At 43.7% G+C, this 14,602-nt stretch overlaps 1 protein-coding gene across 1 annotated transcript in view; it reads left to right on the top strand.

Moving 5' to 3' along the window:
• The window catches only part of LOC126188368 (sulfate anion transporter 1-like), a 153,010-nt gene that overhangs the window by 105,378 nt on the left and 33,030 nt on the right, over nt 1-14,602 (top strand). Inside the window, exon 6 of the mRNA XM_049929967.1 lies at nt 67-179. Within this exon, the coding sequence (XP_049785924.1) occupies nt 67-179 (113 nt within the window). The remainder of the gene's footprint in view (nt 1-66; nt 180-14,602) is intronic.

The following is a 14,602-nucleotide window of genomic DNA, read 5'->3' as shown; positions in this document are numbered from 1 at the left end:
GTAGCACATTTAGAGTGAACCAGCCTGGCAGGAGAAGAGGACGCTGAGTGAGCGCGTTGTCGCCAGCTCGCCGGCCTCGTGTCCTGCGCCGTGCTGCTGGCTGTGGTGCAGGGCGCCGGTCCGCTGTTCGAGCCTCTACCCAGGGCCGTGCTCGCCGCCGTCATCATCGTGGCCCTCAGGTACAGTAACACTACGTCAACCTGCCGCCGGGGACCGCTAGTGTAAGCGCTGCTACTACCTGACACATCTGAGTCGTAAGATAAACAATGACCGCGTCGCAATAAAAAATTTACTGTTGCTTACTATGATAACCAGTGTAATAAAAATATTATTGTTTAACGATGTAAAGTGAAAATATTCACGCTCTTGATATGCGAATCAATAAAGCCACCAACATCAAATTGTTAGGTTGAACGTTAGTACGCATGATATGCCGGAAAAGTCTTCGACTTTGTGAAGGTACACACACAAACATTGGAATATACACTATGTTCATATATTTTGCCCTGCAACGTACTGACGCAAAGCTAGATTAAACATAGCTCCAATCCCGCGCTTTCGGCCAAGTATGTACCGAGGTTTCCCATGGTCGAAAGCACAAGCTGGAATTAGAAATCTCCTTTGAAATATTTCCAAGTGCGATCCAGTCCATCACTTCTACCAGCTCGCCTGGTCTCGACGAAGGAGGTCGGGATCTGGAAAGTGGCCGACCTCGAAGAGCCCGCTGTATCGACCAGAGTAGAAAATAGAAATTATTAATTGTCTCTGCGCAGGTACATTTTTATAGCGCTCAAGAAAGGTGGGCAGGTGGTACTGAAGACGTTACCGAACTGGCTACTTTTAGAGGGATCCTCCGCCGACTTACTCACGCACGTGTCAATCTCGCACCCTTCTACCTCCCCTCCCTTCCCCCCTCTCGTTTCTCTTGATCTGGACACAGGAGAGTGCGAAACAGGAGATCTCAAAGAACAGAAGCACCCTTACCTGCTTCAGAGCACATTCAAATATCGACGAATGGGTTTGTTGAAATCTCTAGAGGCTTCAGCATGTGCACCAGGACAGAAATTGCATTGCACTGCACTCCAAAGGCTCTGCTGGCCCATGCAGTCGTCAGAAAAGGGGTGAGTCACCAAGAGATATCAACAGTGACAGACGTTGGTAAGAACGTCATCTTGTTGTTCATCTCACTGAGAATTGTCGTTGTTGACGGCTAAATTTGTGAGTATCATCGCCCCAAGGGAGGCGACGCAGTCATCGATGCCTTTTGTGCCACCCCTGAGGCCTTTTCATGTCGATTCTGAACGGCAGTCCGTCTGAAATATCTTCTTTGGCCACCCATAAGAAAACTGTCGTGGTTGTGACGTTCTTTGCGGAGGCGTGGAAAGCTGGGGTGAATAAAAGGTAAAAGGAACTACGACGATCTCCCCATCATGTAACAAATCCGCAGTATCTTTGGGTAGAACTCTGGTGAAAATTGGTGCCAATGGACATCATTAATGCACCTTAAACCACACGCGAGCTTCTGATCTGGGGCCCTTTTTTGCATGTGTCAACATACACTGTTTGAAGCGTCGCTGAGCCCGAGGGTGACCTTGTAAGACGCCATCACGCTTTTGGACGATTACAGAGTAAAGCTGTAGACACCTTCGTGCCAAATTTTGATGTTCTACGTCGCAATCGAAGACAATTTCGGGGTTTCGAAAAAGTGACCATTTAATTCTGTTTCTTAGTGTAGTTGTTGAACCAGACCATAGACATGAGCATCTGCATTGGATAATAAGAAAGCATGTTTAGTTAGATCCTGCAATTCTGTGTGCTGAAAAATGCTGTACCTTTACTGGGGTACATGGGTGAGTTCGACATCGAACGATCTCGAGGTCGACTACGACCACTGTGTGTTCAAGGCAACACTATATATGAGGAAAACATAAAAATACAGTGTGCCACGCAGCCTCGAAATCGGAAATATCATTTCGGGGTAATCTACTCGACTTACGGGGAGCCGGAGGTGGTCAAATCCAAAAAATTACGATTTTTTTTTTGCTACCGAAAATTAATTGGAACATTCCTCTTTAATGAAAACTTTGAATTATTGTTCTACTCGCCCTAGAAGTGGAGTTATTACCATTTTCCCTGCAGAGGAAATGGGCGGCCGCTGAATGCATCTAACACCCTCTCGTGACTTCCTGGCGAACTGCTTGGGAGTTTCTCGGCCTGTTACGCATACAGCGCCTTATGTTACGCATACAGCGAGTGTGCAAGGGTTGGCTACATTGTTTTCTGTGACAAATGAAACGCTAAGAGCGCGGAACATCGTCTCTTTGCTGTTTACCTTTTCGAATTAGTTCAGTGTTGCGCCTGTTGTTGGTAGTATTATACTTCTTGTGTAAAGCGTTGTTCTGGTTACGATGCCACGTTTTAGTAACCGTGTATATAAGAAGAGGAAGAACGTAGGGAAAAGAAAATTAACACTAATACCAAGTTGCGATACTACAATTACAGAAACAGTGCGTTCTTCTGCTAAGCAACACATGGCCGGCCATAGCCCTGTGACATCTTCTAGCAAGAAGCTGACTGGTGGAAGTGACAGATTTCGTTAATATGTTAGTGACAGTGATGATATTAACGAAGTACTGAATATTGGATTATTATCTTCTGTGCTGAAAGAAAGTGTTCTGTGCAAAATGTGTTCAAGTGTAGGAGTGGGACTAGAGTTTATCTCGTGAGATGAAGATAATCTGTGCATGTTGTAAGTATCAAGTGACTTTCTACAATTCACATGCCAGTCTCTTTGGCGAAAATGGACGATCTAGATTGTTTGATGTGAATGTTCGACTTGTGTATGGTCTTCGATCCATTGCAAAAGGGTCTGCTGCTGGTAAACTGTTTTGTAGTATTATGAACTTGCTATCGCCTCCAAGCAAATTTGGGTACTACTGTGAACTGGTAGGATCCTCTGTTGAAGATGTGGCTTTGAAAACCATGAAGGAAGCAGTGGAGGAATCTGTAGAAATGAACGGTGGTTCTAGGGATTTGGTAGTGGCATTAGATGGTTCCTGGCAAAAGAGGGGTCATAAATCCCTGAATGGGGTTGTAACTGCTACTTGTGGTGATAGTGCAAAAGTGATAGATGTTGCAATATTATCAAAACATTGTAGGTGCAAAAATAAAATCAAAGGAGAGCACAGTGGAACCTGTGAGGCAAATTTTAGGGGATCAAGTGGAGCAATGGAAGTGGATGGAGTGAAACAAATTTTTGAACGTTCAGTTCCCAGATACAACGTTAGGTACAAATACTACCTTGGGGATGGTAACTCCAAAGGTTTCAAGACTATAGAGGAACTGAAACCATATGGAAATGAATTTGTAGTTGAAAAGTTGGAATGCATTGGGCATGTGCAAAAGTATATGGGTGCACGGCTTCGAAGGCTGAAACAAACTTTGGGTTCAAGTAAGCTTAGTGATGGAAAGACAAAAGGAGGGAGAGGCAGGCTTACTGATGAGGTGATTGAACGTCTACAGAGATACTATGGGTATGTTATAAGGCAAAATGCTAGTAATGTTAGTGACATGCGAAAAGCAGTGTGGGCATTGTTCCTTCATACTGCCTCTTCCAATGAATACCCTCAACACGGCCTGTGCCCAAAAGATTCCTGGTGCAAATATAATGCAAAAAAGGACTATGATCACAAACATGGTTTGCCAGCAGCTGTGATAAATGCAATAAAACCAATTTTTCATGACTTAGCACAGCCAGAATTGTTACACAAATGTCTACACGGAAAGACACAGAATCCTAATGAGAGCGTAAACAATTTGATTTGGAAAGTGATTCCTAAAAGGGTGTTTATAAGCATAAAAATACTGCACTTTGGCATTTATGACGCAATAGCAACCTACAACCAAGGGAACAGTGTGAAGTGTGAAGTTCTGAAGGCATTAGGATTTACAGCTGGGGTGAACACTGTACAAGCACTAAGAAATATTGACAGAGAAAGGATAAGAGGAGCAGAAAGAAGAGAAAGGCATATGAAGTATAATGGAACAACAGGCCAGGAAAGAAGACAGAAGAGGAAGCTTTTGGAGGATGAAGAAGAAGACCCTGATAATCCATCCTATAGTGCAGGAATGTATTGAGAAACTTTGACAGCCATTTCCCGTAAATTAGAATTTTTCGAATATAAGGAACATTTTCTCAAAATCCACTCAAGCGAGAGAGATGACATTTTTATACAGCACTCCTAGTGGTCAAATTTACATTGTAACACAGCCATTTGGCAATATGTTCAGTAGTTTCATTTCAGTTTAATTATAAAGCAATTATTTGTAAAAAAAATCTGGGTCATTAATAAAAAAAATAATTAGAAGGAAACTAGAAAAGATACTCCAAAATCGCTCTGTCATAACTGCAATACTAAACCACTCTATATGTAAAAAAAATTCAAATATTTCTATTTGGTAGTTTATTCATAAATGTTCCTCAAACTTAGTGATTTTAACATGGGCAGCATAGGCACCTCCGGCTCCCCTTAAGCTGAAGTATGTCGTCTTCACTGACTGCCCCTGTGCAACCTAGCGAGTCCCAAATATACGGTTGATGGTGAGTGTTGTGCAGGTCTGGTTACCGTACGATTCCACAACTGAGGTACAGACAACCGTTTTCTCGCTGTCACGTATACTGACGGCGACACTGATGTATAGTGCTTTGACGTCCAAATGTCTTCGCCACTGCATCTGCCGAGACGCCTATGACGCGATTGGGTTCTGCAACGTCACCCCACAAATTAATTAGTTAAATGTAATTGAACGCTTATTTATTAAACACACGTGAAGCTTAGACACAAATGCGGATCTGACTAGACTGAGAACTAAGTCCCATAACAAACAATCACATCCAGAAGTGAACTCCATTACCAACATAGCTGAGCTAAGAGCTGTGGTCGTTCTTGTCCTGAAGAGCTGTTGGCAGTAGGCAGCTGATTCCAGACTGGTGGCTGCTCTCTTCAGACTGCTCATAAGTGCCAACGCCGGACTTTGCAGCTGATGCATTCTGGCTCTTTTTGCTGAAAAACTTAGCTGTTACCGTCCGTATGAAGAATATCTGCAGACTTGTTAGGCCGCGCGTTACAAAACCACACGGACTAATACACCTAACCCTCGTGTATGGCTGAAGCTACAGGCTATAATCCGCGTTCCGTCCGCTGGGTGTCCAAGCACAGTGATATCATCGTCTTGCCTGACTGGCTAGCTTGATGAGGCGTGGCGATATTGTGCTGCCACTGCCGGTGACCTTTGTGGACAACCGCGGACGTGCTCACCACCTTTGGCGTCGCCTAGAGATGTAGGCTACGCTGACAGGCCACATTGATGGCAGGGTGGATTATCTAGCGGGGGCAGTGGTGTGAGAGACGACAGTATGCCACAGAAGGCATTTTTCTTGCCATGCTACAGTGAAGAGCTAAAGTAAGTGGTACACCTGCCAAATATCGTGAAGACCCCCTGCGAGCACTCAGAAGTGCCGTACCACGACGTGACATGGAACGACTAATGTCCAAATCAGTGTTACAGGGAATTGATGCCATAAATCCTGCAGGGTTGTCCATAAATCCGTAAGAGTACAAGGGGTGGAGCTCTCTTCTGAACAAAATGTTGCACGGCATCCTAGATATGCTCAATAATGTTCATTCCCTGGGGAGTTTGGTGGCCAGCAGAAGTGTTTAAACTCAGAACAGTGCTCCTGGAGCCACTCTGTAGCAGTTCTGGACGTGTGGGGTTTTGCATTGTCCTACTGGAATTGCCCAGTTCCGTCCGAATGCACAATGGACATGAAGGGATGCAGGTGATCAGACAAGATGCTTACGTACGTGTCACCTGTCCTTATCACCCCAACTACACACGCCCCGTACCATTACAGAGCCTGCACCAGCTTGAACAGTCATCTGCTCACATACACGGTCCTTGGATTCATGAGGCTTTCTCCATACTCATACACGTCCGTCCGCTCGATACAATTTGAAACGAGACTCGTCCGACCAGTCAACATGTTTCATGTCGGTGTTTACAGGCCCAGGCGAGGCGTAAAGCATTGTGTCGTGCAGTCATCAATGGTACACGTTTGGGCCTTCAGCTCCGAAAGCCCATATCGATGATGTTTCGTTGAATGGTTTCCACGCTGACAGTTGTTGATGGCCCAACTTTGAAATCTGCAGCAATTTGCGGAAGGCTTGCACTTCTGTCATGCTGAACGATTCTCTTTAGTCGTCGTTGGTTCCGTTCTTGCTGGATGTTCTTCCGGCCGCAGCGATGTCGGAGATCTGACGTTTGCCGGATTGCTGATATTCACGGTACGCTCGTGAAATGACCGTACGGGAAAATCCCCACCTCGTTGCTACATCGGTGATGCTGTGTCCTATCGCTCTTATGCCGACTACAACACCACATTCAAACTCACTTAGATATTGATAACCGGCCATTGTAACAGCAATAATGACCTATCAACTTGTCGTGTTATATAGGCGTTGCCGACCGCAGAGCCGTATTGTGCCTGTTTACATACCTCTGTATTTGAATACTATACCAGTATTGTACTCTGTATTTGAATACTATACCAGTTTCTTTAGCGCTTCAGTGTAGTACGACTTACAGGATTAAGCGGTTAATTTCGGGGTGGATACGTTGTCTCAAAATTCATGTAGAATGTTCCACGCGAGAGTCCAAGGACGATAGCATGGGCCGAAGTAACGTTAAATTCAAATTCGCCATTGGACTATCTCGGCTTGTGTTCAACCAGTGCAACTATTGTCTGTGTAGTAGCTTTGTTTTGTATACTTTTCTAAGAATGTGTTATTATAACAGCTCATTTCTCTGTTCAGTGTCACGTAATTGGGATTGTATTAGCAACCCACATAAGGATTTCCTTTGCCAAGTTTTTATTTAGTTGAATTACTAAGAAGATTACGTCTTATCTTTGCTTGCCACGACGTCTGCTTCTTTCTTTTCATAAAGGAAATAATACAGGTTTCTAGCAAATATTCAAAAGTCTGATTGTTCCGAAGAGCGGACATGCGCATTATACTCCACGCAGTAAGTGAGTGATAACATGAATTTCAAGATCTTGTAGTCGAATAAAATCACAGTCTCTCCTCAAAATTCTGAGTCATCGTGCACTGCCAACAGGTCATTGGGAATCATGTCTGGCTTGCCTTAGTGACGCAGGTTGAATTTGTCGTATGTTAAATGCGACGCATAAGTTGTTGACCAACAGACACCCTCTTCATTTGCAGCTCTGAATGCTGGATGAAAATGATGGTTAATGAGTAAAATGAGCTGGTTTGTTGATTCTACTGGGCCAGAATACATTCTGTCTCTTACACAGAATTATACATTGCCGTTGCACTTAGTGTAGAGGGCCAACTCATTATTTAAGTTCGCCTCTGATGGAGATTGTTGCTTAGTGGTCCATGAAATATGTACTACCTATTTGTGCTGTACTTGTGTGAAACAGTGTTCTGGTTGGGTAGTTGAACAAAGCAAAAATCCTCATTTCAACATGCGTTTCTCACGTATATTTTTGACATTTTATGCCAAGTATGACTATTTCATAAGAGAAAATAGTTTCCTACAATTTCTACGCCATCTTCGAAGCAATTCATAAAGCCATAATAACGAGGAGTAAGGGCAATAGTCGTGACCAGTATACCCATCCAGTATTGACAATTGCTCTGAGACTTCTTAACATATTGGACTGCGACATACTCGCGTACCAATACGATATACTGTTACGTCATTCTGACAGCAGAGCTAAAGAGAGCTGTCACTCATCTACGAGGGCAGTTCAATAAGTAATGCAACACATTTTTTTCTCGGCCAATTTTGGTTGAAAAAACCGGAAATTTCTTGTGGAATATTTTCAAACATTCCCGCTTCGTCTCGTATAGTTTCATTGACTTCTGACAGGTGGCAGCGCTGTACGGAGCTGTTAAAATGGCGTCTGTAACGGATGTGCGTTGCAAACAACGGCCAGTGATCGAGTTTCTTTTGGCGGAAAACCAGGGCATCTCAGATATTCATAGGCGCTTGCAGAATGTCTACAGTGATCTGGCAGTGGACAAAAGCACGGTGAGTCGTTGGGCAAAGCGTGTGTCATCATCGCCGCAAGGTCAAGCAAGACTGTCTGATCTCCCGCGTGCGGGCCGGCCGTGCACAGCTGTGACTCCTGCAATGGCGGAGCGTGCGAACACACTCGTTCGAGATGATCGACGGATCACCATCAAACAACTCAGTGCTCAACTTGACATCTCTGTTGGTAGTGCTGTCACAATTGTTCACAAAAATCTGAACGAACTTCTCCTTCTTCATGACAACACAAGACCTCACACAAGTCTTCGCACCCGAGAGGAGCTCACAAAACTTCAGTGGACTGTTCTTCCTCATGCACCCTACAGCCCCGATCTCGCACCGTCGGATTTCCATATGTTTGGCCCAATGAAGGACGCAATCCGTGGGAGGCACTACGCGGATGATGAAGAAGTTATTGATGCAGTACAACGTTGGCTCCGACATCGACCAGTGGAATGGTACCGTGCAGGCATACAGGTCCTCATTTCAAGGTGGCGTAAGACTGTAGCATTGAATGGAGATTACGTTGAAAAATAGTGTTGTGTAGCTAAAAGATTGGGGAATAACCTGGTGTATTTCAATGCTGAATAAAACAACCCCTGTTTCAGAAAAAAAATGTGTTGCATTACTTATTGAACTGCCCTCGTACATAACATGTCTTGACATGTCATTTCTTCTCCACTTTGTCTCCTGAATATTTGTTTGTACTGAGTGAGAATTTACGTGATGACCTGTAGATTGGTTTCTGCTACAGAGTTCCATTCTCACAGGAGCATTGAACCGCCTTATCCACCACCGAAGGAGAGTTACTTTTCTTTCCGGAAATCTCTGGACCCAAAATACATTCTTCCCCTGCTTTGGTAGATGAAATAAGAGCATAAATGGGAAATTAGTTTAATGTAATCCTATGGGCGCATCTAACATTTACGACACATTAATTCAGCTGATGACAGTACTGTGCTTACGAGTATCTTGAGTATTTATTTAGTTACAGACAGTCTACGCATCTGTTTACTGCAGTGGACTGACATCATTATTGTTCATTGAATTTTTGTCTTTGCAGTTTTTATATGTATTATCACCTGAGCAGTAGCATGATTTATTTTGAAGTCATCGTGTCCATTTCGGCTATTTATTAGTGTACATGCTAAGTGTTATTCTATACATATACACAAATGGCACATTTCGGCGCTGTGAACTACTTAAAAGTGTGGTACTGCTATAGAATCAGTGAGAGCGTGTGAGCTCACACACCAAGTACTGGCTCTGTGGCCACCGTTGGAAGTAGATATATCCACATTCATTCACTTCCCACCGAAAACTACTATTCTGAATGTGCATACACAATCTCATTGACTCTATAAACCTATCGCAGGTGGAAGTGAACTTTTTGACCAAAATTGGAAGGTCGTATACAGGATGGAGAAAATAGGGTTGATAGTAAGACCAGGGGAATGTATGGGACATGGAATATAGCAAAATGTGCTTGGGTCGGAAAGGGACCGTTTTGTAACTACAGTCGGCAGCTCACTTCCCGAGCACGGGGCCCAGGGTACGATTCCCGGTGGCGTCAGGGAATCTTTCACCTGCCCCGAGATGACTGGATGTTGTTGCGTCGTCTTCATCATCATCATTCATCCCCATTAGGTCGGAGGAAGGCAGTGGAAAACCACCTCCATTAGGACCTTGCCTAGAACGGCGGTGCGGGTCTCCAGAATCGTTCCCCTACGCTCTGTCAAGAAGCATGGGACTTCATTTCCCTTTTCCATTATAACTACAGTCATAAAACGAAAGCCAGCGCTTCATAGGCTGGGGTAAGTTTTCCTGGTACGCGAACGTGTATGAGTTTGTGTATCAGTGAGGTTTTCACCATGTCTTAGTTAAAACTTATTGACATGCTGTACTTAATAGAGTAGTCCATTCATGCTCCCTCACCGTTAGGAAAATAAAAACATCTACGTCTACATCTACATCTACATTTATACACCGCAACCACCCTACGGTGTGTGGCGGAGGGCACTTTACGTGCCACTGTCATTACCTCCCTTTCCTGTTCCAGTCGCGTATGGTTCGCGGGAAGAACGACTGTCTGAAAGCCTCCGTGCGCGCTCGAATCTCTCTAATTTTATATTCGTGATCTCCTCGGGAGGTATAAGTAGGGGGAAGCAATATATTCGATACCTCATCCAGAAACGCACCCTCTCGAAACCTGGCGAGCAAGCTACACCGCGATGCAGAGCGCCTCTCTTGCAGAGTCTGCCACTTGAGTTTGCAAAACATCACCGTAACGCTATCACGGTTACCAAATAACCCTGTGACGAAACGCGCCGCTCTTCTTTGGATCTTCTCTATCTCTTCTGCCAACCCGATCTGGTACGGATCCCACACTGATGAACAATACTCAAGTATAGGTCGAACTAGTGTTTTGTAAGCCACCTCCTTTGTTCTGTTGTTTGTACCAAAAACAAAAAAAAAAAACTTCCTAAGTGGTTCAAGTGATGAGCCGTCTAGAAAGTGAATCCATCTACAATCAAATGTTCGGATTTTCTTAACTTACGACTATATACTCTGGCTTGTCTTCATTCAAGCGTAAACCGTTTTTCTCATTGACTGTATCGTAAATTTGCATCATTCTGATTAATTTTGCTTTGTAACTGTTTATTAGTACTACATTATCTGTGTAGGCAAATCTAGTAATGTTCATCCCCCACCTCTCCCGCAGTTGTATTGTTTGTGGATTAGCTTTTAATAAACTGTGTGTCGATCAACCTAAAGATGAGGTTAAGTATAATAGGTGACATTACATTACTCGCCTCGTCTCTTCCCAGCACTTTTCTAAGGACTCTCCTAATGAATCTCAACCTGGCACCCGCCTTACCAACAATTAAGTATTTTACAGAAGTAACTGCTACCGGTGTTTGTTCTGCTAGAGGTCAAATATAATAGGTGACATTACATTACTCGCCTCGTCTCTTCCCAGCACTTTTCTAAGGACTCTCCTAATGAATCCGAACCTGGTACCCATATGATCATTCCACCTCATATCGTTCCGCACGCATACTCCCAGATATTTTACAGAAGTAACTGCTACCAGTGTTTGTTCTGCTATCATGTAATCATACAATAAAGGATCCTTCCTTCTATGTATTCGCAATACATTACATTTGTCTGTGTTAAGTGTCAGTTGCCACTCCCTGCACCAAGTGTCTATCCGCTGCAGATCTTCCTGCATTTCGCTACAATTTTCTAATGCTGCAACTTCTCTGTATACTACAGCATCATCCGCGAAGAGCCGCATGGAACTTCCGACACTATCTACTAGTGGACTCTAGGTTTCATTATTATTGACATTACACATTTCAGTACCAGACGTCGGCTATTTACTGTAGTGCTGTGTTCGCAGTATGACTCATTAGCTTAAAAATTAATGTCATTAAGGACCATTAATGAAGCTGATTTCATAGACAAGCTTTATCCACTAAACATAGCAGAAAAATCACGTGTAATGTAACAATCCATGTATATGAATTTCATGTTTGCCTATCTTTCACAGTTCAGTTGAAAGCAATGTCGTTGCCTTTTTTTAATTTCTGACTGCTGTCTGTCCCATAGCAGGCGATACCTATGCTAGTTACTTTAATTGCAAACACTTCCGCGCACTGTCTGTCGTTTACTACACTCTGCAAATGTTTTGAATATAGCTTCGCATATAAAAGTTAATCACGTTTGTGGTACGCTGCGAGAAGAAACTGGTGGCATATTTATTCCGTCATAACTGAGGAGAAAGCGTTCTTCTTGATAATTATCAGTGAAGACAGGCGAAATAAAAAAGAGTAGCGGATTATTCCGTTCCAGAGGGTAGCACATCTTCCTCTGAGCCTTGGTGACAGGCGCATCCAATTCGATCGATACAGATGTCCTGATTGTAATGCTAATTATGGCTGTGTGAGACATCGTCTGTCCATTCACTACACATGGAAGCACACAGAAATGGCATATCCTGTTTGCGAGTTACGGTTCTCAGTAATTATATCAGGTGGAACGGTCCAATTCAATTTCTGTCGTGAAAGCGAGTAGGGCGCGACGCAGGTTGCAACTAAATTCCATTTACAGACTTTGAGGACAGGTTCCTTACACCAAAACAACAACAAAAATCTTTAATACATATGGTCTCTAAAATACGTACCTAAAGAGCTATGAGTACTTACGTTTCTTCGATACTGTGAAATACATCTCTTCTACTGCAAGCCCTTTGCTTTCCATATTTTCAGAGGAGGTAATATCGTAAAAAAAGTCCAGTAAACATGATTTCTAAATTGCATCTCTTAAAAGCTATGAGCACTTTTTCATCTTTGCTGTTGTCAAACACATCTCTTCTATTGAACAGCTGTCCATAGCTCTTTATGTATTCATTTTAGAGCCCATGTTTGCTGTACATTTTTTTCTTCTTTTGGTCCAAAAATACGGAAAGCAAAGAGACAGTAACAGAACGGTATCGATTATGAACAAGTGTTCATAGCTGTTAAGGTATGCATTTTTGAGCTGATGATTTCTAGACATATGTTTCTTGTTTTGGTGTAATTTTCTACCTCCTAGAAGTTTCCGAACGTGTGAAGGTACTCTTTTGCTTCTCCTAGCAACCAATTACACACCATTACTGGTTCATAGCTGTTAAGGTATGCATTTTTGAGCTGATGATTTCTAGACATATGTTTCTTGTTTTGGTGTAATTTTCTACCTCCTAGAAGTTTCCGAACGTGTGAAGGTACTCTTTTGCTTCTCCTAGCAACCAATTACACACCATTACTGTTGTTTTAGTGACAGTTTCAGTAGGCGTTGCGATGAAGGTTGTTTTACAGGGTACTGTAGCCTTAACTGCTGATGTACTTTAAAGTTTTGCAGTAGCATTGTGAAGTACAACCTACAGGTATTGTGGGCAACACGATGGTTTTCCTAGTAGTGTTCCCATTCGGATATCTTTTCTGCGTCATCATTAGACGTACATATCAACAGTGTACATAGATTTGTTGTCATGTCTACACATGTGGCGGGGATTCCCGTCAGCTACGTAACGGACACACGTTACACTTGGAAGCAAATAGAAACTGTTTACGAGATCTACGGTCATCAACTTGTTAATAACTTCCATTCACCTCATGCTACGGCTATTGAAAATATGTTCCACATTAAACAAAAACTTTTTGTTATCGACGAAATATTAACAAATTCGAGAGACAGAATGTGACGATTACTGTTTTAGCCACAACGAATGATTCGTTGCATATTTAGTCTTTCATTAGCGGAGTATGCTCTAAAATTAACATTCGTTCATACCATTCCTTCCGAAAGACGCGCTGATAGCGAATCTTAATAAAATGGTAATATTCGTACAGTGTGACTTATACACTCAAGAGCCAAAGAAACTGGTACACGTGCCTAATATAGTGTAGGACCCCCGCGAATATGCAGAAGTGCTGCAACACGACGTGGCGTAGACACGACTAATGTCTGAAGTGGTGCTGGAGGGAGATGACACTATGAAACCTGCAGGGCTGTCCATAAATCAGTAAGAGTACGAGGGGGTGGAGATCTCTTCTGAACAGCACGTTGCAAGGCATCCCAGGTATGCTCAATAATGTTCATGTCTGGGGAGGTTAGTGGCCAGTGGAAGTGTTGAAACTCAGAAGAGTGTTCTTGGAGCCACTCTGTAGTAATTATGGACGTATGGGGTGTCGCATTGTTCTGCCCAAGTCCGTCGGAATGCGCAGTGGACGTGATTGGCTGAATGTGACCAGACAGGATAGTCACGTACGTTCACCTGTCAGGGTCGTATCTAGACATATCAGGGGTCCCATATCACTCCAACTGCACACGCCCCACCTCGTTACAAAGCCTCCACCAGCTTGAATAGTCCTCTGCTGACATGCAGGGTCCATGGATTCATGAGGCTTTCTCCATACTCATACACGTCCGTCCACTCGATACAATTTGAAACCAGACTCGTCCGACCAGTCAACATGTTTCCAGTCATGTCGTCGGTGTTGACGGGCCCAGGCGACGGCGACGCGTAAAGCATTGTGTCGTGCAGTCATCGAGGGTACACGAATCGGCCTTCGGCTTCGAAAGCCCATATCGATGACGCTTCGTTGAATGGTTGGCACGCTGAGAATTGTTGATGGCCCAGCAATGAAATCTGCAGCAATTTGCGGAAGGGTTGCACTTCTGTCATGCTGAACGATTCTCTTCAGTCGTCGTTGGTCCAGTTCTTGGAGGATCACTTTCCGGCCGCATCGATGTCGGAGGTTTGAAGTTTCACCGGGTTTCTGATATTCACGGTATACTCGTGATAGGGTCGTACGGGAAAATTGCCACTACATCGCTACATCTACATCTACATCTACATTTATACTCCGCAAGCCACCCAATGGTGTGTGGCGGAGGGCACTTTACGTGCCACTGTCATTACCTCCCTTTCCTGTTCCAG

This window comes from Schistocerca cancellata, chromosome 5 (genome assembly GCF_023864275.1).
Source record: "Schistocerca cancellata isolate TAMUIC-IGC-003103 chromosome 5, iqSchCanc2.1, whole genome shotgun sequence".
Taxonomy (NCBI): Eukaryota; Metazoa; Arthropoda; class Insecta; order Orthoptera; family Acrididae; genus Schistocerca; species Schistocerca cancellata.
Note: the sequence above shows the minus strand (reverse complement) of the source record. Positions and strands in the feature narration are given on the sequence as shown.